At 38.6% G+C, this 22111-nt stretch overlaps 1 protein-coding gene across 1 annotated transcript; it reads left to right on the top strand.

Annotated features, from left to right (window-relative positions):
- The first annotated feature begins 163 nt into the window (after positions 1-163).
- Positions 164-21947, top strand: LOC122441927 (solute carrier family 4 member 1 adaptor protein). Its single transcript, XM_043469056.1, has 14 exons — positions 164-867; positions 1099-1294; positions 3089-3211; positions 4058-4118; positions 4450-4589; positions 9735-9895; positions 10983-11052; positions 11424-11610; positions 14806-14917; positions 15573-15810; positions 17596-17682; positions 18358-18425; positions 19960-20029; positions 21610-21947. Exons 1-14 carry the CDS (start codon positions 208-210, stop codon positions 21657-21659), a joined length of 2223 nt encoding a protein of 740 aa, XP_043324991.1. The 5' UTR covers positions 164-207; the 3' UTR covers positions 21660-21947.
- Positions 21948-22111: the final 164 nt, after the last annotated feature.

The following is a 22111-nucleotide window of genomic DNA, read 5'->3' as shown; positions in this document are numbered from 1 at the left end:
GACCGCCTTTTTCTGTTTTCCTCTTACTACAACTTCCAGGGATAACTCGATTCTTCATAAAGCTCTGGGTCGTAAAGGATCAACTCCACTATCGCTGCTAGAGAAGCGGCTGGGGGGCTGGAGAGAGGGAGACGTGGAGAGGAATGTAGAGACCCGAGGAGGGCGAGGTTTCCCAGGGACAGATTTTGAGGCTGCTCCCGATTGAGGATGGCTGATAGTCCCTCTCAGTCCGAGCCGCTGCCTTTGCCGGAACTCAATGACGACTTCAAGAAGCCAGCCCTGCCGGTGCCCCCGGTGGCGCAGAGTAAGGCCCAGGCCAACAATCCTCCAAACCCGGAGGAGGTGAAGGAAAGGCCCACGGCGCTGCCGGACTCTGATTCCGGGGAGCCTGATGTCCCGCCGGCCCTGCCGGACAGCGGGGAGACTAGGGGTCCAGCGGAGGAGCAGCCGCGGCCCCACACGGCGGCTCCTTCCCCTGGCGGCCCGGCCCGGGCGCCCCCTTACCGAGAGCCGCCGTGGGGCGGCCCCACCACGGCCCCCTACAGCCTCGAGACACTAAAAGGAGGCACCATCCTGGGCACCCGGAACTTGAAAGGACTGAGTTGCTGCCTTTTCGGGAGGCTGCCTAGCTGTGACGTGTGCCTGGAGCATCCTTCGGTGTCTCGCTACCACGCCGTGCTGCAGCACAGAGTGTCCGGCCTCGATGCAGAAGGCGACGGCCACGGGCCTGGCTTCTATCTCTACGATTTGGGAAGCACCCACGGCACTTTCCTTAACAAAACCCGCATCCCACCCCGCACCTATTGTCGGGTCCACGTCGGACATGTTCTTCGGTTTGGAGGCAGCACCCGGCTCTTTCTTCTTCAGGTAAGTAGAAAACCCTAGAATTGAAATCTCTAGAATTGAAAAAAACCCTACAATTGAAATCACCCGGCTGCGTTCCTGAGCTCCTTGTTTTCCCTGAGAAAGGAGATTGTCCTTTATGAAAGTGCGGGAATCTGGCTCCTCATCTCCAGACGTCTGTACGCATTGCTTTGTTTCTGAAAGTGACTTTAGCCATCCTAAACTCTAAAAGAATTCTTTCGCTTGATTCATCAGGGACCAGAGGAAGATCGAGAGGCAGAATCCGAGTTGACAGTAACGCAACTGAAGGAATTGCGCAAGCAGCAACAAATGATGTTGGAAAAGAAGATGCTGGGAGAAGACTCAGATGAAGAATTGGAAATGGATACCGCTGAAAGAAAGAGAAATACTAGTAGTCAGGACGATGAAATGGGCTGCACCTGGGGAATGGGTAAGGCATTAAAACTGCTGCCAGAGGTTAATAAATTCGTTTCTATTGGTACAGTTAATTTTTAAAAATCATACAGCTTTCGTGACTCTTTGAGAAAGATAGGGCAAATACAGTTTGCACATAGATTACCAAAACTTAGATTTATTAACTTTTCTGATGCCAAAAAACTGAATTATGGGCCCAATTGATTTATCTTCTTGTGTTTTACATTGCACTCCCTTGTTCAAAAGTCTTAGTGTATGGAGAAGGAAGTGGCAACCCACTCCAGTGTTCTTGCCTGGAGAATCCCAGGGACAGGGGAGTCTGGTGGGCTGCCGGCTATGGGGTCACACAGAGTCAGACACGACTGAAGTAACTTAGCAGCAGCAGCAGCTTTTGTTCTATCATGTACAGAAAACAGTAATGGCATCATTGAATATATTTTTTTCAGAACCATATGTCTGTAACATTAATACTTCCTTTTAAGACAAATATAAATTCAAAAGATTTTATTTAGAGAAACTGTTCTAACTAAAATTGTTTTCCTTCACGCTGAGTTAATATTTAGATTCATAATTGTTGAGAGAAAAGAATTCACTGTAAAATAATGCCAACCTATATAATGCTGTAATAAATTATTTTATACTTAAAAAAAAGTCTTAGCATATAGTTTAACAATTAAAATTTATTTCATTAATTAAGTACTGACTATCACTAGAGGGAGTGAAATAAAATGGAATATTATCTAATGTAGGAGTTCTGTCAAATTTTTTGTACTTTGTGTAAACACCCTGAAGTGTGAAATATCTAATCGGAGGGATAAATTGAATTTTCTGTAACACGAGACATTTTGGTGGATAGATATTCAGGGGTGGAGTCTGAAAAGCTGGATGACTTTAACTGTGTTGTGGGGAAGACAGATAAATCTTATGAAATTACTTGTGGTAAGTGCCAAACAAAAGCTGGAAACCACTAGTATGCTGGAGTGAGGGTTCAGAGAAGGGAGCAGCCCCTGACACCTAGACCTGCACTATCCAGTATGGTCATCATCAGCCACACTGGGCACTTACGGGGTGGCTAGTCCAAACTCACAAGTGCCGTAAAGGTAAAATACACACTGGGTTTCAAAGACTTAGCGTGAAAAAAGAATGTAAAATATCCATAATGCTTTTATTTTGATTACATGGTAATTTCACCTGTTTCTCTTACGTTTTTAATGCAGCTACTAGAAAATGTAAGATTGCATATATGGCTTTCATTATAATGCCTGTTGGGTAGCACTGACAGAACTTTGGGACAGTGTATTAGTTTATAAACAGAAGGGTTTTAAGCTGGAACTTGAAGGAAAGGAAAATAAGCCCTTAGGAAACTGAGCATTGGGACGGTGTCCAGGGCAGGGATTGATGATTTTTAAGGAAGTACTGAGTAGATCAGTCTGTTGGTGGACATGATAAGTATTGGGAAATTATATTGAAGACAAAGTATAAGACCTGGCTGTGAGAGAATGAGAATGTGGGACTGAGGAGTTTAGATTTTTCTTTTTTTACATAGAGAATGTGGTAGGCAGTCTTGCTTTTAAAATACATATAGTGATGGAGAAAAAAGTAAGGTGCCATGAAAACAAGTTTTAACTTGTCACCCAATGTAGAAACCCGAAGATGTTCAGACTGATGGTTTTGTGCTTGTTCTTCCCCACCCCCACCTTTCTTTTCATCGCTGGTAACTGTATCTTTGTGCAGCCTAAAAGGATAGTGAGTGCCATTCAGATAGTCTCTTATGTCTGATTGGCATTGCTTTCTTTCCTGTATCCTGTAGGAGAAGATGCTGTAGAGGATGAGGCTGAAGAGAACCCCATTGTCTTAGAGTTTCAACAGGAAAGAGAGGCTTTTTATATAAAGGATCCAAAAAAGGCTCTCCAAGGTTTTTTTGACCGAGAAGGTATGTATACAGATTCTGACCCTGCTGGTAAAAATGTATCCACAAGAGGGTGCTTTTCTAGATCTTCAAGTACTTAGAAATGCTGTATTTTATCTAATGTCCTCCTTGTTCAGTTCTTGCCTGTGTGGTCAGTTGCTTCAGGTTTGTTTTGGAAATTGTAAAAATTCTGTTAGTCTTTTTTCACATCTTGGAAAAAGGAAGTACTTTTTTCCAACTCATCTCATCCTTCTCAGAAGATACAGGATGGGGTGGTTGGGAGACTGACCCAATTTATTACAATTTCTTTGTTTCTAATTCCCCTGATCTTTGTCATTCTTAACATGGATTTACACTTTCTGTGATTTAAAGAATGTTTCCATTAAAAAAATAATTAAAGCTGGAATAAAGCATTTGAGATAATAATTACAAAAAGAATGTTTCTGCAGAGAATTGTTTCAGTGGATATGCTTTTAGAGAACATTTATATGTATGTGTGTGTATGAATATAAATATATACATATGAACTGTTGGCATTCTTCACTTAATAGTTACACTTCTAAAAACTAAGCAACTGTGACAAATTAACATCAAGTCTACAACTTACAAGTGTGAGAGCTTCTGTTTCGTGGACAAACCTGTGTGTGGAGACTCGATTGTTTTGAGTTTGTAGTTCTCTGTCTCAAGCTCGTCTTAATTATATTATCAGATAATAATTCCTAGTAATAGGAAGTGAAATGCTTTGAAATTTAGTGTTCAGTGTGGTTTGAGACTTTGTATTCTTATTCAACCTCTGCTCTCTTTTCCCTTTGTATCAACTTGTAATTTTCAGATGCTATTAAAATTGTTTTGCCTTTCTTCCTCCCACAGGAGAAGAATTAGAATATGAATTTGATGAACAGGGTCATAGCACTTGGCTCTGCAGGGTGAGGTATGTTCTTTTCTCAGTAACATCCATTTCTGGAAAGTGGCTAATTTCAAGTTTAATTTATGGTTACAAACAACAACCCAAAAGGCAATTTTAGTCTTTTTGAGACTATTCGTGAATTTGGGGATTGATAGTTTAGTAACACATTGGGGTTATAGAGGGATGGGTAAAAGGTGTAAGGAAAAGAATTGAAATTCACCCTTGGCAAGATAGAACAAAATGAACTGAGATTAAAAAGCTATCTCAAAAATATGACTGTTATCATAAAATATTAATGTTTTTCATGAGACTTGGAGCTTAGTTCTGTGCTTAAATCCCTCCCATACCAATGCAGATTACCTGTGGATGATTCAACTGGAAAACAGCTAGTGGCAGAGGCCATTCACTCAGGAAAGAAAAAAGAAGCAATGATTCAGTGCTCACTGGAAGCTTGTCGAATCCTCGATACTTTGGGATTGCTGCGGCAGGAGGCGGGTGAGTATGCGGGGACTCCTTTTCCCTTTTAAAAAAAAAGATGGATAGAAGGAAGGAAAATTTAACACATAAAGTAATAAAACCTCTTTTTAGGGGAAAAGTGTAAATTGTACAGAATTCTATGAAATGAGAAGAAAAACATTCTCTATGTCTTTAACCAAAGGTAACCTTTGTTTTGGAGAAGGAAGTGGCAACCCACTCCAGTACTCTTGCCTGGAGAATTCTGTGGAGAGAGGAGCCTGGTGGGCTGCTGTCTATGGGGTTGCACAGAGTCAGACACGACTGAAGCGACTTGGCGGCAGCAGCAACAGCAATCTTTTTTAATTTATATTCTCCCAGACATTACCTGTAGACGTGTTCAGAACTAAAACCTTTAACAAAATACAAACACTCATAGCAAATGCATTTATGTTTATATTCTTGTGACTTTAAAAAAATTTTATTTATTTTTGGCTGCACTGGGCCTTTGTTGCTATGTGTGGGCTTTCTCTAGTTGCAGAGAGTAGGGGCTACTCTCTGGTTACAGTGTGCGGGCGTCTCATTGCGGTGGCTTCTCTTTTTTGCGGAGCCCCGGCTGTAGACTGCTGGCTCAGTAGTTGTGGCACCTGGGCTTAGTTGCTCCATGGCATGTGGGATCTTCCAGGACCAGGGATCAAACCGGTGTCCCCTGCATTGCAAGGCGGATTCTTAACCACTGAACCCCCAGGGAAGCCCCTTTTGTGACTTTTTAACATAAGAATGTATCATGGATAGTTTTTATATTGTTGTGTTAAATTTACCTTATTTTGGTAATTTATCATTGCATTAAATTTACCTTATTTTTTAAAAAACTGGGTATGTAATTTTTTTTTATTCTGAAGTTACTTTTTATTATTGCAAAGTAATTACATATACTTTAAAACTACCAAAGTCTTATAGCAGAATATACCTGTTCTTGTCCTGCCCGTCTCCAGTCTTCGACTCTAGAAGGTCTTTAACTCTTTCAATTATTTTTTCTAGCATTTAAATATATCCATATGTCTAATCCAATATCTTATAATAACCTGTAAGGGAATATAACCTGCAAAACAAAAATGAATTACTATGCTGTATACCTAAAACTAATGCAGTATTATAAATCAGCTATACTTCAATTAAAAAAACATTTAAAAAATTTCATATTTCTAAAAAACATGAGCATGCTATTATATTTTTAGTCATGTAAACATTGACTATAACAAGTATTTAATGTTTACAAGGTTATGTTTATGCAAATATTAATCACAATTGAGCAGTTTTATTTTGTCGTTTTTCCTGGAGTTAATAATTGCGTTTGTGTGTCATGTGTTTGATTTTTTTGGTACCTCTTTCTCATTCTTCCCACACATTTCAATAACCTTCTAGTGTGTTTTTCCATATGGTCAATTACGTTAAGTAATTTATCAGTCCTGATTTTTGGGGAGACATTTCTCCTGAAGAGCACTCTTCTTTTAAGGATGCCTGCTGCAGAACAGTAATCTAGGGCTTCATTTGCTATCTTCTTTGAGATTTCCTTTCTTTTTCTCTAGGGTTGGATTTTCTGTTTCATGATTCTCATATTTCTTGGTTTATTCATTTGTTTTAGTGAAACACATCTTTCTGTAGTTTTGGCAGGTTAGGAAGCTGGTACCAACAATAAGGGCATGGATGGTAATAATCTTCAGTGGAGTTCACATCTTTCATTTTTCTTGCTCTATTGTTGTTTTGGTGGACATCCTCTAGTAGATTCCTAAGAAAGGACAGATAGCAAGTCAACTTTATTAAACTCTCCATTCTGAACATAAAATTATTCTGACTTTACTTTTGGTTAATAGTTTGGCTGGGAATAGAACTCTAAATTGGAAGTAATTTTCCTTTACAACTTGGAGGGCATTGCTCTTATATGACATCCAGCACTGCTGTTGAAGTCCTAAACTATTCAGGTTACTGATCTAATATATGTTATCTTTTTTCCCATCCTCTCACTAGAAGTTTGTAGGAGTTTCCCTTTGTTCTTAAAGTTCTGAAACTTAACTATGATGTACCTTTCTGTGGGTTTATTTTTATCCATTTCCCTGGGTACTTGTTGGATCTGTTTGACGTGGAAATCTGGACAGTTCAGGAACATTTTGGGAATTGTGCCATTCCCTCATTTTATCTTTCTGTTTTTTCTGTTCTCCGGAATTTTGTTTGTTAGATAGTGAACCTCTTGGGCTGGTTGTCTATGTTTCTTTTTTCCCTTCTCTATCCTGTTTCTGTGTCTCTTTTGTTCTTTCTGGGATATTTCTATAACTTTCTTTTTGTATTTTGCTATCAAGATTTCAATTTCCAAAGCTCATTTTGTTCTTTGGATATTCATTTTTAAAACGTAATAAGCCATTGTTGTTCATGGATTATTAACATATCATCTCTCTGCTAATCTCTTTTCTCCAGGTTGTTTTTTCTGTTTATTTGATGTCTATTCTGCATGGTAGAGGTCTTTCTCAGGTGTCATGTAGTTCTTAGTTGTAAAAACTACTCAGGGACAAAAAAGGTGATGAGCAGCTTGGAATATATAGATGGGGCTATTTAAGTTTGAGGAACACTATAGAAGGATGTGGGTGGGCATTTTGCAGGGGAGTTCCTCATGTAAGTATCTTTAGATTTTCCTTTTTCTGCTGGCAAGATTCCCCAAAGAGTACTCCTCAGTCTCCTGCATGAAGGGAGAGGACTGGCTGCCAGCATTCCTGGACCTATGTGGTAGAGATAGCTAAGAATGTTCTCAAATTTAGCCATTTTCAGGACAGTGCTAGTTTTTGAACACAGTACCCATGCCCTCAACTATACTAGTCAGTCCATAGTTCAAAGACTTTCTATCTTAAACGCTGGGTTTTTCCTGGGGATGGGAAGGAGGTGAGTAGGTGGGGTGGATGATCTGTTTCTCTGTCAGCTTTTACTCAGGCCTCTCTATTTTGTCACTGCTATCCAGCCCCAGTTCTAGATCCTTTTGAGGATTCTGTAGTATAATCAGATCAGTTCTGTTTCCCCCCCTGTTGGGTTAGGATCCTTTTTTTTTTTTTTTTTTTAGTTTTGCTAAGTTAGTTTCCACTCATCTGTCTGCTTTCTAATTTCCAAAAATTTGGTGTTGTTGCTGTCCCCATTCCTATTCGTCCTGTCTTTGTAGATTAGTGTTTTTTAAAAAAAGATCTCTTTGGTGCAGTCTTAGTGGGGTGTGGGGAGAGAATGAAGTTAGATATGTGTGTTCAGTATACCATCTCAACTTGGAAATTACCAGGTTTATTATTAATAAGGACTGTTTTGTTTGCAAATAATAGAAACCTAATGAAAACTCACATGGGGAAAAGGTTATTGGCTGCAGAAGCTGGAAAGAATAGCGCACAGGATTGAAGAAAGAACTGCATGAACCAGGACTGCAAGTTCTGGAAGCAAAACTTAGTGCTGTAAAACCAGAACTCGGTATCCTGAGGACACATGCAACCTGTATATGTGTATCTATATTTCTGTCTCATGAGTGCATGGTTTTATTTTGCAGAGATTCTAACCCCATAAGGAAAAGCTGGATGCTTACAGCCTGTCTGTAATAACTTCATTGGAAAGAGAGCCTCTTTTTCTCCTATATCTAAATATAACTCTGGGGGAAAGATTCTCGTGAATCTGGTGTGGTCACATGAATACCTAATCTAGATGGAATGGGAGAAGAATTTTCTAGAGAAAAGAGGGCACTTTTACCACACCCAGGGGAGTAAGATAGGATAGATAGAAACATAATGGCTACCATAGTTCCCTGCTGATGGACTTTCTAGATTTTCATTGTTACAATGTTGCATTGATAAATATGTTATAAATTCCTTATAAATAGAATTGCTGGATTAATTGCATCTTTAATGTTGATGGATGTTGTAAGATTGACCATCAAAAACATTGTGTCAGTGTGCATTCCCACCAACTGTTTGAGAGTCCTTTCCCCATATCCTTACCAAGTGAAAGTGTCAGTTGCTCAGTGGTGTTTGACTATTTGTGACCTGGTGGACTGTAGCCCACCAGGTTCCTCTGTCCATGGTATTCTCCAGGCAGGAATACTGGAGCAGGTTGCCATTTCCTTAGATATTATTAATCTTTGTATGTTCTTTCTAATCTAATATATGCTTCCCTTGTGGCTCAGCTGGTAAAGAGTCTGCCTGCAATGCGGGAGATCTGGGTTCAATCCCTGGGTTGGGAAGATCCCCTGGAGAAGGGAAAGGCTACCCACTCCAGTGTTCTGGCCTGGAGAATTCCATGGGCTGTATAGTCCATGGGCTTGTGAAGAGTTGGACACGACTGAGTGACTTTCACTTTCAGTCTAATATATATGAAGTGGTATCTCATTATTTTAGTTGGTGTTTTTTAATTATTAAAAAATGTTTGACATCTTTTTAAATGTTTGTTGGCCATTTGTATTTCTTTTCTGTGAACTGCTTTGATTATTTTTAAGATTTTCTTTTGGATTATTGGCCCTTTCCTCATTTATTTTTTTCCTTTATCACTAATTGATTTTTGAGAGCTTTTGCTCATTAAATAAATTAGCTCTTCCTTTGTTTTAACTTTTGTATTGTGGTAAAACATACACATCCTAAAATTTACCTTTGTAAGCATTTTTATGTATACAGTTCGGTGGCATTAAATGCATTCATGTTGTGTAACCATCACTACTATCCATCGCAGAACTTTTTCTTCATCTCATACTGAAACCTTGTGCCCATTAAATAGTAACTTCCTATTCTTCCTCCCTCCAGCACCTGGTAACCAGTGTTCCACTTTGTCTTTATGAATTTGACTAGTTTATGTACCTCGTGTAAGTGGAATCATGCAATATGTGCCCTTTTGTGTCTGGTTCATCTCGTTTTTAATAATGTCTCCAAGGTTTTCTAATTTAAATGTCGCTATGTCGTGTTGGATCTTTTGAGACCCCCATGGGCTGTAGCCCTCTAGGCTTCTCTGTCCATGGGATTTTCTGAGCATGAATACTGCCCTTTGTTTTTATATGTATTTTGGCAGCTTGTTGAGTCCTTTCTTTTAATAATTGGTGGTGGTGTTTTAAGCTGCTTGCCTACTTGCCTTCTTTCTTTTTATTTTATTTTTCTAATTTTATTGTATTTTATCTACCTCTAGTATCTCGGAAAAGGAAAGCCAAGAACTGGGAAGATGAAGACTTTTATGACAGTGATGATGACACGTTTCTTGATCGGACTGGCCTGGTTGAAAAGAAGCGTCTGAATCGAATGAAGAAGGCTGGGAAGATTGACGAGAAGCCAGAGACCTTTGAATCACTGGCAAGTTTTAGTTGTAGGAGTAGCTGTGGTAGTATTATAAATAATGTATTATTTATGTTTGTTTTTTAATTTTTAAAGCAGTAGCATTGAAATCTGGTAGTGAAGTATAATTTTTGTGATCTGTAAGTTTGATGGTAATAAACAACCATCTAGTCTTATCCAAGTTGGAAAAAAGTTTGGCTTGTTGCTAGAAGCTGCATCTACCTCTAGGTGGGTAGTGATCCATTAATGAGCATTCTTTGGATATGATCTTACCATATCTTTGGATATGATCTTTTGAAAAAGAAAAGGAAAAAGTTCCAAATAGTGACGTTCTGAGGTGCAATTGACCTTGGCTTTTGGTAGTCAAGAATTGTGAAAGGAATTTTTGAGGAGTATAGTTCCGGTAATATAGGCACACCTCAAAGACATTGTGGGTTCAATTCCAGACCACTGCAATAAAGTGAATATTGTAATAAAGTGAGTCACATGAATTTTTTGGTTTCCTGGTGCATATAAAAGGTATATTCACACTATACTGTAGTCTCTTAAGTGTGCAGTAGTACTATCTTTAAAAATATGTATATATTTTAAAAATACTTTATTGCTAAAAAATGCTAACCATCATTCTATCAATGCAGAGTTGTGACAAATCTCTAATTTACAATATCTGCAAGTTGCAAGTAAAGTGAAGCTCCATAAAATGAGCTATGCCTATAGTCTTAAACAGTGTGTCCTTCATGAAATTATCATAAGATGGCCTGCATTTTCACTATATTAATTAGTATTCAGTTTAAAACATTACTCAGTGTCTAGCTTTTTGATTGATCAATGAAAACAAATGCCTTGGGTTCTTTTGAGTAAAATAAAGTCTGTGTTTTGTACATTCTTTCTATTTAATTCTTGGTTCTTTAATTCAGAAATAAATTCAATTAGAATTAAATAAATGAAAAATGTTAACTCCATGAGGAGCAGATTTAAATGCACTTCTGAATTAATCCTCTTAAAACTTGTCACAATAATGAAAATAAGAGGAAGAAGAAAAGGAAAGCTACCATATTTTGAAAGATATAAAACATATGCTAACCCTGGTAATTTGGTGTTATAGGTTGCGAAGTTAAATGATGCTGAAAAGGAACTCTCTGAAATTTCTGAGAGACTGAAAGCCTCCAGTAAAGGTAAGGGAGTGACTCATTAAACAAATATTTATTGAGTGTCTACTGTGTGTAGTGCACTTTGCTAGGTACTAAAGCTGTATTGGTTAGTAAGATAGATATGGAGCCTTTCTAAGGAGCAACATATAATTTTAGAACTACAAAGAACATTATAAATTATTTGTTTCAACCTTTTTATTTAATAGATGAGGAGAATGAAGCCCGTTGAGGCACAGTGACATTCTAAGATCTGGTACAACCAGTTTCCTTATTCCTAATATCAGTATCTTCCTCTGTCCAGCTTCAAGTTAGTGACTTTTCTATGGAAACTTGGGCCGAATTTTAAAATATTTTCAGCCATCTTTCTGAATACGTATTATCCCTTTCTTGGACAGCTCTGTCAGAGTCACCATCTCAGGACTCTTTAGATGCATTCATGTCAGAAATGAAGTCAGGGAGTGCATTAGATGGTGTGTCCCGGAAGAAACTTCACCTGAGAACTTTTGAACTGAGAAAAGAACAGCAGAGACTTAAAGGGTTGATAAAGATTGTAAAGCCAGCAGAGATTCCAGAACTAAAAAAGTAAGTGAGTCTTAATTATACTTGTAAGTTTAAATAAGCATGTTTACATAGATAACATTCTGAATTATATCTTTGTTTCTTAGCTAATCACTTTGGACTAGAAATAGAATATAAGAAACTCTTTAAAGCACAAAAGGCAGTGGTTTTGAAATGGGTAAAAAAACATTTCATTTGTGAAATAGAAACTGCTAGAAGATTTTTAAAGAAAACATATTGATTCCTGTTTCATTGGAGGGCTCTAAATTTTTACTTAATCTTTTAGTGCAGAGTAAACTTCTTTAAAAAGCAGAGACATTACTTTGCCAACAAAGGTCCATCTAGTCAAGGCTATGGTTTTTCCAGTAGTCATGTATGGATGTAAGAGTTGGACTATAAAGAAAGCTGAGCACCGAAGAATTGATGCCTTTGAACTGTGGTGTTGGAGGAGACTCTTGAGAGTCCCTTGGACTGCAAGGAGATCCAACCAGTCCGTCCTAAAGGAGATCAGTCCTGGGTATTCATTGGAAGGACTGATACTGAATCTGAAAGTGCAATACTTTGGCCACCTGATGTGAAGAGCTGACTCATTGGAAAAGACCCTGATGCCTGGAAAGATTGAGGGCAGGAGGAGAAGAGGACGACAGAGGATGAGATGGTTGGATGGCATCACCGACTCAATGGACATGGGTTTGGATAAACTCCGGCAGTTGGTGATGGACAGGGAGGCCTGGCGTGCTGCGGTGTATGGGGTCGCAGAGTCGGACACGACTGAGCGACTGAACTGAACTGAACTGAAACTTCTTTAAAAAACAACATGCACAAAAGGCTAATTTCCCTAATATATAAGGACCTATCCACCAAAGAGATAAATGGGCAAAGGGTATCAACTGAAAGTCTACTGAAAAAGAAATACAGATAACTCTCAACTATATAAAAAGAGAAATAAAATTACTATACTTATAATAAGAAAAATACAAACACTACAATGTATTACCATTCTTATCTATGATTTTAAAACCAGAGATGAAAAGATATGAGTAGATTGTCATTTTAATGCCCATATCTGTCATTCTCAAGAACAAATTGATAACCCTTTAGTGTATTTAAATATTTTTAAAAAATGGAATCTGTTCCTTTAAAGGGGGGAAAAAGCACAATCCCCTGAAGTTGATTTTATTGTTAACTTTGGTTTCAGGGCAATTATTGGACACAAGTGATATTTGAATTACATTATTGATAGGTGGTAGATTAGCACTAGAGTTAGACTTTCTAGGTTTCATTCTCAACTCTGTCAAATACTTTTTGGGAATTTTTTTTTTTTTATACAAAGCATCATTTTGTTTATAAAGTAGATTTGGAGTCTATCAGTAGTTTAGCTTGACAGTCGGTCATAAATTGTACATAAATGTTCTTTTTTTAAAACTTTTTTATTTGGAGGATAATTGCTTTAGAGTATACTTTTTGGGAATTTTAAGGCAAGTTATATACCTTCTTTGATCCTTACTTTCCTCTTCTGTAAATTAGAAGAAATGATGTTGCAAAGATTAACTGAAAAGCACTTAACAATGTGCTGGCATATATATATTGTCATCTTGTCATAATTTTTACTGTCGCTGATATACTTAGCAACTATTTGTGGAATTGTTTTTGTGGAACAAAGGTAAAAACTCAGGAACCGTAGTCCAGAGCAAACAAATTAACAGTGAGTTTCAATTCCAATTCTGTAATCCTTTAATCTGCTAAGTCAGCTCTGCAAAGTAGTCCAAGCTAGAAGACACACATCAGCTTCCTCCAGAACCTCCCCTCCTGCTGTCTATGTGTCTTCAGAGTTTCTCCTCCCTTTCTTACTTTAGAAAGTAAAGTGAGAAAAAACTGCTTTAGAAAGCATCTGGCCTTCAGATGCTGTGTATCTTCTCCCTTCTATTCTCACTTGAGGGTTGAACTTCTAAACTTCCTACCTAATTCCATTCCTCCTCCACCCACAAGCAACTCTTGATTGTGGTCCCATCTTCTACTTTTTCATCTCCTTTGGGAGTCTTTGCATGTCCTCCAGGCCAGCCAGGCTATTTAATGGCGCTGAGAAATACCTATGTTGCTCTTGCCTTTGCTTTTCTGTGCTTCCTGACGCTTGTGGGGAGGGGATGTGAGGGATGTTTGACAAAGCATCTTTAAGGGCAGGCAGGCAGGATTTCCTCTGGTGGCCTTCTCAAGGCAGTGGGTCTGTCTCAGTAGAGAAAGGGGGAGAGTACCTCTGAGCGGGGAAGACTAGGTAAAAGAAGGCAGGATTGGAAGTGGGGCTTCAGTCGAGCAGAGTAATCAGTTTCTTGTATGAGTCCCTGTGAACCAAGGGTGCCAGTGCTGTCCTCATGTTCCAGAATGCAGGGTTGTTCTCTCGTCATGCAAAGAAAACATAGGGCTTTCTTCCCTCTGTCTCCTCATGCTATCTTATTTCTGCCTACTCTCTGAGTGACTTGTCAACTCAACTGCTATCCTTTTTGTTTTCCTTTGTTCTTTTTTCCTTGCATCTTTTCTAATTTTTACAGTCTCTTCTTTTTGCTCTTCCTTAGCTTTACCCTCAGGTGCTTAGCTTTTAAAACTATATTCAGCCAGTGATAACATTGACAGCTCACCAACTGTGGGGTCTCTCATTAAGTCTTTGTCAGGATATCCTGCCTCCCACCCCCTACACACATACTTTTTTTTTTTTTAAACTTCTGTGCTTAGAGCTGTTGTGTGTGGTTATGATAAGTGTGGCCTCCAGGTAAGTAAGGTATTGAGTACTTTTGAGAGGTTGGTGGAAAGTAGGGCTTTACACCATGGATCCATCTCCTGCCACTTAGTGGGAATGGGTCATGTCTATGTGTCCTGTCATGTTACGAATAAGTAACATACAGGCAGTACCCAGGTCAGTGTCGTTTGTCAGTACCTGTGTACTGTACGTATCGTTTTATGAATGTGAAGTCAGATGGCATGTTGTAAATTAAGCACCTTGTAAATGACTGGACTGCAGTAGCAGCCTCATCTGACCCTAAATAGCTCTGTGTCTGTGTTGTCCATTCAAATTCTGCTGGCCTGAATCCCTCTTCATTGGTGTATGCGTAACTGTTTACTTTATGGAAAGTTTTGTTTCACCAAAAGTTTCTTTCTCATGGTATTTTTAGATAAAACCTTGACCTCACTGGGATATATATATATTTAATTATTCTTTCTTCCTAGAACTGAAAGTCAGGCAACAGATGGAGAAAACAAAGCTAAAAAGCTCACATTGCCTCTCTTTGGTGCCATGAAAGGAGGAAGCAAATTCAAATTAAAAACGGGAACAGTAGGGGTAAGTTGTAGGTCAAGGTCTTAAACTTTTAGCTCTTGAGTTATCCTGAGTGAATTTTTCTCTTTTCTTTTCAAAACTCAGTGACTCATTGCACAGTAATGTAAAAAGAGGCTGTGGACTTGGTACAATCACATCTTTTCCAGGATGTGGTTCTTGGATTTTTCTCTTCAGCCTGGGGTTATCAAGAATTGATGAATCGGGAATTCCCTGGTGGTCCAGTGGTTAAGACTGCGCTTCCAGTGCAGGGGGTGTGGGTTCGATCCCTGGTTGTGATCTAATATCCTACAGGCTGCTCAGCTGAAAAGAAAAAAGAATTGATGAATTGATTCATGCCAGTTTGCATGTAGCTAATTTATGAATTAGAATACCAGTTTATTAATTTGTGATCAGTGTTGCATTTAAGAAAGGGTCTCCTGTGGTTTTTTTTTTTTCCCTGGTGGATAGATGTTAAAATATTCAGACTCAGCTAACACTTGTTAGTAACATAATCTATACACTTGGTTCTGCTATATGGTTTTTCTTCCTTCATTTAATCCTTCCATGACTTTATGAGACCTTCCCTGGTGGCTCATATGGTAGAGGATCCCCTGCTAATGCAGGAGACATGAGTCATACTGTAAAGCTGCTTGTTCATGGATTTTTTTCCCCCTCATAGAAGTTACCCCCTAAGCGTCCAGAACTCCCTCCAACTCTAATGAGAATGAAGGATGAGCCTGAAGTAGAGGAGGAGGAAGAGGAGGAGGAAGAGGAAGAGGAGAAAGAAAAGGAGGAGCATGAAAAGAAAACGGAGGCTGGGAGCAGTAGGCTGCAGCAGGAGACAGAGCCAGAAGAAGCAGCGCAGGAGACGAGTCCTCCCATAGACTTCACATGTTCTAAAGAAACAAAAAACCATGGTAATGTCTTCTCTCTCCTTCTTATGCTGTGCAGTGGGCATTCATCATGCATAGGTTTGAAAAAGCAAAGCCAGTTCTTGCTTATGCATTTTGACTTTGTGACACTTTGTGATAATGTGATACAACTGACTCAAACATACCTTCCTGGTCTTTCTTTGATTGCCAGTTATTATTTATTCTCACTGCAAAATAAGGGCAAGTATTTCCAGTGTGTTCCAGAATTACTGAAAGTTGAAAGCTGTGGAATCTGAAACCTCAACGGCTGTGGAACAGTCCTGAGCTGCTGCCTCTCTGTGACTGGAGGCCGGTGGAACAGGGTGGATGACGGGGCCTGACCAGATGGTCTCAGGGAAAGCCTTCCCTTAGTCATTTTTCCCCCACAGAGGCTAAACGTAATTGTATCTGCAGCTTGCACTTCTTAGGAAGCATCATACCTCATTCATCTTTTTGTCACAGTACCTGGCCGAGAACCTGGCATGTAGTTTTCACCTACCTCAGCAAAGGGCTAATGAAAAATGTAAAAGAGGAAATTGATTGGTTTTTAAATATTAAGTATAATTTCTTCTGCTTATAAAAGGAATTTATGTTCATTTTAGAAACTTTGGATCATACATTAAAGTCCAAAGAAGAAAAGAGGAATCTGCTACCCCTAGATATTATTATTTTTTTAGTAGCCCCTTAACCCTTGTCAGCTGCAGGGGTTATTTTCCTGCTGGTTTGTTGAACTGCTTTGCAAGATTAAGACTGTAGAGAAAATAGGGAACATTAGGAAAAACATAAAACATCGGCAGTAAGCATGTGTGGAAATGTGTGCATATGGACTTCCAAAACAAACCAGGCATGTCTATGTGAAAACACGGAGCCTGCCTGGTATTTTTAAGTTACTTTCAGCTGTTTTAGGCACAGAAAAGTTACTGTTTCCTCATCTATGAGAAGTAAATCTTTTGTTTTTGCATTTTTCGTTGTTACTGGCACAATGCTTAGCCTTTTCAAAAAAGGCAGTTATACATACTTTTTTTAGCATCTAGTCTTTGATGCATTCATTATAAGGATGATACATAAACAGCATTATAGGGGATCAGTAAGTATTGTGGTTTTTGTTTGATTGTTTGTCTAAGGGCCCAAAGCAAATGTGTGTTTCTAAAAATAGCCAATTAAAAAATTTGGCTTATAAGATACATTAATTAGTAAATGCAACTGATTAGGGGTTACTCCAGGCATTCATTTATTTTTAAATTTACTTATTTATAAAACAACATTGGGATCATATTGTACATGCTATTTTATAATCTGTTTTTTCCTATGCCTTAAAAAAATATTCTTTTAAGTGTGGTTTTAATAAGGGGCAAAGTGGTCTATCACATGAGTGTGCCATAATTCATTTAATCAACTCTATTTTATTATGCATGTATATTTTTATTAATTTTTGCTATTATAAACATGCTTGTATGTAATAAACCTTGGTGCTCATCTTTGATTATTTTATTTGAATATATTCCTTGAAGTAGAATTTTTGGTTAAGGAATATGTCCTTTTTTCAGGCTTTCAGTAAGTATTGCTAAAAAGTTTTACTTCAGAGATGGCCAGTTTTTGAAGTAGAAAATTGGTGGTTCTCTGTTAGACATCTGGAGGCACGTTTATCGAAAACCTAATTAAGCTTATTGAAGCTAATGATAGTAAAACTGGATGATTACGTATGTACTTAGCTTTTCTTGCCTTTTTTTTTCCTTGGGTCCCCACCGCAAATTAAGTTAATACAGTATGCTTTGGTTCTGCATTCTATAGAAAACATGTCTCAACTCAGCCAAGTGGAACAGAATAAAGATTACCAAGAGATTAGTGAAGCAGCTGCGTCGTGTGAGGAGCCCTCAGGCAAGTAGAACAGTGACTCCTCTGCTGCTTCTCACACAGGCAGCCAGCCGGTGTCAGAGAGGGGATGGGAGCTGAGCTGCGGGGTGCAGACCGGGGGTCGATGCTGCTGCCAGGGCCAGGGACAGAGTCGGAATATATGAGAGGTGTCTGTTTGGTGCCATCTCATTTGTCCTTCTTTTCCTCCTCTGCCTCCTGCGGGTCCCCCAGGAGGTTCCCCCCCAACCTCCAAAGCACCCTAATACCTTCGTTTTCCTCTGGCTCTGCAGAGCCCTCTACAATTTTACCTCTTCCAGAGTTGAGTATGTGCCTATCATGAGGGTAATTCCAACATTATTAAATTGGTTGAAAGATTGGCTTATTAAAAGGACTGTTTTTTTTTTTCCTGGTTTTTTACTGCTTTAACTATAATGATTAAATTGTAAAATAGTAGAGTCACCCCATTTTCCTTTACCTTTTCAAAAGATGTGATTAAATTCAAGCTTAGGATTTGAAAACTAAGGTTATTAATGAAGGGACAGCTCTCTCTTTATGTAGTCTTTACAGTAGTCAGAGATTTTGAGAATTAGATTGTGATGTTTTCTTCAATAATTAGAATACTGTTTAAGGAGGAATTTTTCTTTTTTATTTTTCTGACATAGCCATTGCCTCTTTTTTTTTTTCTTTCTCATAAATTAGCATCAAAGAATGAGAATGAGAAAAGCAGAGATGAATTCAAGAAAAAGAAAGCTCCTGGTCCAGGAAAAGTAAGTATTTTAGTCATAATCTTCACTTCTGAAAGTAAAAATGAATCCCTTTGTCATGAGCCATATCCAGAAGAGTGAATCCAGGGGCTGTCTTAGAAGAATTCCCAGATGTCTACTACTATCTCTTCTAGAAATCTGGGCTCTTTTATTTTTATTTTTGAATTTTTATTTTTTTAACCTGTGGTGGAAATCTTTGTATTAATATATTCAGTGCACTGAGAGCTTCCTACTGTGTGAAGTGAAGTGAAATAAAAGTTGCTCAGTCATGTCCGACTCTTTGTGACCCCATGGACTGTCTATGGACTTCTCCAGGCCAGAATACTGGAGTGGAAAGCATTTCCCTTCTCCAGGGGATCTTCCCAACCCAGGGATTGAACCCAGATCTCCCGCATTGCAGGTGGATTCTTTACCAGCTGAGCCACAAGGGAAACCCAGGAACACTGGAGTGGGTAGCCTATCCCTTCTCTGGGGATCTTCCCGACCCAGGAATTGAACCAGGGTCTCCTGCATTGCCGGTGGATTCTTTACCAACTGAGCTATCAGGGAAGCCCTCCTACTGTGTGGGTGTACTCTATTGAACCAGTTCCCTACTGATGGACACTTGGGTTCTTTCTAGTCTTTCATTATAACAGTGCTATAGTGAATAACCTTAATGTATATATAATTGTGTTAGGATAATGTAGGTTCCCAGAAGTGGAATTGCTAGGTTGTGTCGGGAGGTCCACCCTCAGGCTGGGTAACTTCACAAGAGGCCTCACATGACCCAGCATGTGATGGAACTTACAACTGTGGTGTATTACATCATTCACATGGATACTAAGCACAACCAGCAAAGAGAAGAGGCACGTGGAGTGAAGTCTGGGAACCAGGTACAAACTTCTCAGGGTCCTTTTCCAGTGCAGCCACATAGGCTGTGCTTGCTTCCCTTCACAACAAGTGACAACTTGTGAAACCAGAGAGGCTCATTAGAGACTTAGTCCCCGGGATTAGTACTGGAGACTGATCACATAGCAATCCTGCCTGGCATCTACCCAAATTCCATTGTCCTAGAAGGAAAGCAGGTGTTCAGCATAAACCACATTGTTTTTCTAGTTTTGGCTCAGTGGGCCACTCTTGTCAGGTAGGGTAGTGGGAACCCTCCTGAAATCCAAGTTCCCAGATGCCAGCCAACAAGTCTTTCACACAGGCCCTTCAAAGGGTAACAGTTAGGTTTCTTTGTGAACTTTTTTGCACCTGGATCAAAAGGCAGATGTCAAATTTTCCTCTCTGCGGTTATATCATTTAGAACTCACACCTGCAATGACTGCCTCTTTTAGAAAAAATGCCACTCTCACTGGCTGAAAATAAGCTTGTTGAAACTTTATGGGAAAAAAAAAATCAAGATTCAGAGAGAGAGTGATTCCCCATTTTTGGTTACTTATGTCAAGATCATTAGTGGAAACTGTTCTCTCAATTTTTGTTTGCTAACAAAGATAGGGACAGTGGTTCTTAGAGTTAAAATTCATTTGAATAAAATAACATCTTTTCTTTGCAGGTTCCACTGATACTTTCCTCCAAATATCCAGAAGATGACCCAGATTACTGTGTGTGGGTCCCACCTGAAGGTAGATGGTTTTTACTTTTCTTTTACTATAAGATTTATTTATTTAAGGTTTCAAATAGGTAATATGTACTGAAGTATAAGAACTTTTTACAAGAGTATATAGTAGAAAAGTCTCCCATCTGGAGGAATAGGTAGATATTTGATGATACTAGGAAATTATTGTTAATTTTTTTGAAAGTATGAGTGATATTGAGTTTTTTTTTTAGAGAAAGTCCTTATCTTCCAGGAATATTGTATTGTATAGAGGTGTTTGCAAATGAAATGATAGCTGGGACTTGCTTAAAATAATCCCGTGGTGGAGGATGAGGGAAGATAGAGGAGGGGCAATAGATAAAGCAGGATACCACATACTGATAATTGTTGAAGCTGAGTTCTGGGTACATGGAAGTTCATTATATTTTCTCTTTACTTTTACGTATGTTTTAAATTTTCTGTAAAGTGGCGCAAAAAAAAAAAGTTTTCTAGCTGTGCTTAAGCTACTCAGTTTTTTTTCTTTAAAGACAACCAAATATCAGTTTCTTATCACTTCTTATATGCATTATATAAAATGCCTTTGAAAGCAATAAAATTTCATTACTTTTTTTTTAATGTAAATGGAAATATACCCTATACCTTACTGTTTTGCACTTAATAGTATATGGAAATCCTTCCATAGCTGTTTACAGATTTCTTTTCTTTTTTTTATGGTAACATAGTTTTTTTTTTTTTTTACATAGTTCTTTTTTATGGTATGGATATATCTTTACGTATTTAACCAGTTCTCTCAATGTATATTTGCTGTGTTTCTAGTCTTGTGCCATTACAAACAAGTCTACAATAAGTAATTTCTAATAAGTATAATTTTGCAAGTGTAGATGTGCACTTGTAGAAAACAAATTCATAAAAGTCAACATATTGGAGCAGAGGCTATGAACATTTTTAAGATAGTATAAATTGCATTCTGTAGGGATTGTACTAGTTTATGTTCATACATACACCCTTAAGGCAATATAGGGCTTCCCTGATAGCTTAGTTGGTAAAGAATCCTGCAATAAAGGAGACCCCGGTTCGATTCCTGGGTTGGGAAGATCCTCTGGAGAAGGGATAGGCTACCCACTCCAGTATTCTTGGGCTTCCCTTGTGGCTCAGCTGGTAAAGAATCTGCCTGCAATGTGGGAGACCTGGATTCGATCCCTGGGTTGGGAAGATCCCTTGGAGAAAGAAAAGGCTACCCATTCAAGTATTCTGGCCTGGAGAATTCCATGGACTGTATGGAGTCCCAAAGAGTTGGACACGACTCAGTGACTTTCACTTAAGGCAATATATGAGATACTTGTTTCTCCATGTACTTACCACAAATTGCTTTTTCTGTGGATTGGGTTTCTAATATGTTAGCAGTTAATAGAAATGTAGGTACTAAAATGCTTGCTTTTTATTTGCTAGTAAATGTTAGAGTAGTGGTGAAAAGACTGTAGTTTGAAATTATATACAAAAGGTCATGTTTGTTTTACTTTTTGGCCCACTGATGACTGGATATCTTTTCCCTCCTGACTTGGAAATGTGAATGTCTATTTTTCTTTGTTTCTTTTTATGCTGATATAGGCCAAAGTGGAGATGGCAGGACCCATCTTAATGACAAGTATGGGTATTGATTGCTTCTGAATCTTGAAGGAAGACCTTGTGGACCATGTGACATGGGGTATTTAGGATAATATATCAAGTTGAATGTCCGGAGAAGGAATTCAGATGCTCATTTGTAAAATCTGGTGACTGGCATTTTCTTCTGTACTCATAGCTTCCTAAATTTACCTACCTATCTGATTCTCTTGAATTTGATATTTATGTTTAAAAGTGTTTGTGTATGTATGTAAAAAGGAACCATATATTTTGAGAATTAGTAAAGTGAGAGACATGAGTCTATTAAAGTAAGAAACTGAAAATGTCTCATGTTTATTTAAGGCCACAATGTCTTTCTTAAGCTTTAGGGACTATGGTTTTACTGAGCAATAGGGTACTTTTGTCAGGTGGGCTCTAGGATTCACTGATAATTGCCTCCTCAAGTAAGTGCCGTAATAGGAGGTCATGCCAGAGCATAACCCTGAGT

Source organism: Cervus canadensis, chromosome 5, assembly GCF_019320065.1.
Source record: "Cervus canadensis isolate Bull #8, Minnesota chromosome 5, ASM1932006v1, whole genome shotgun sequence".
Taxonomy (NCBI): domain Eukaryota; kingdom Metazoa; phylum Chordata; class Mammalia; order Artiodactyla; family Cervidae; genus Cervus; species Cervus canadensis.
The sequence above is the reverse complement of the archived record's forward strand: the minus strand, read 5'-3'. Positions and strand labels throughout refer to the sequence as shown.

Excerpts from the sequence above, each read along its gene's own strand:
- LOC122441927 (XM_043469056.1), top strand. The coding sequence starts at position 208 with ATGGCTGATAGTCCCTCTCAGTCCGAGCCGCTGCCTTTGCCGGAACTC. Across the intron at positions 3,212-4,057 it reads AGGTTTTTTTGACCGAGAAG|GAGAAGAATTAGAATATGAA; the intron begins GTATGTATACAG and ends TTCCTCCCACAG. Across the intron at positions 11,611-14,805 it reads GAGATTCCAGAACTAAAAAA|AACTGAAAGTCAGGCAACAG; the intron begins GTAAGTGAGTCT and ends CTTTCTTCCTAG.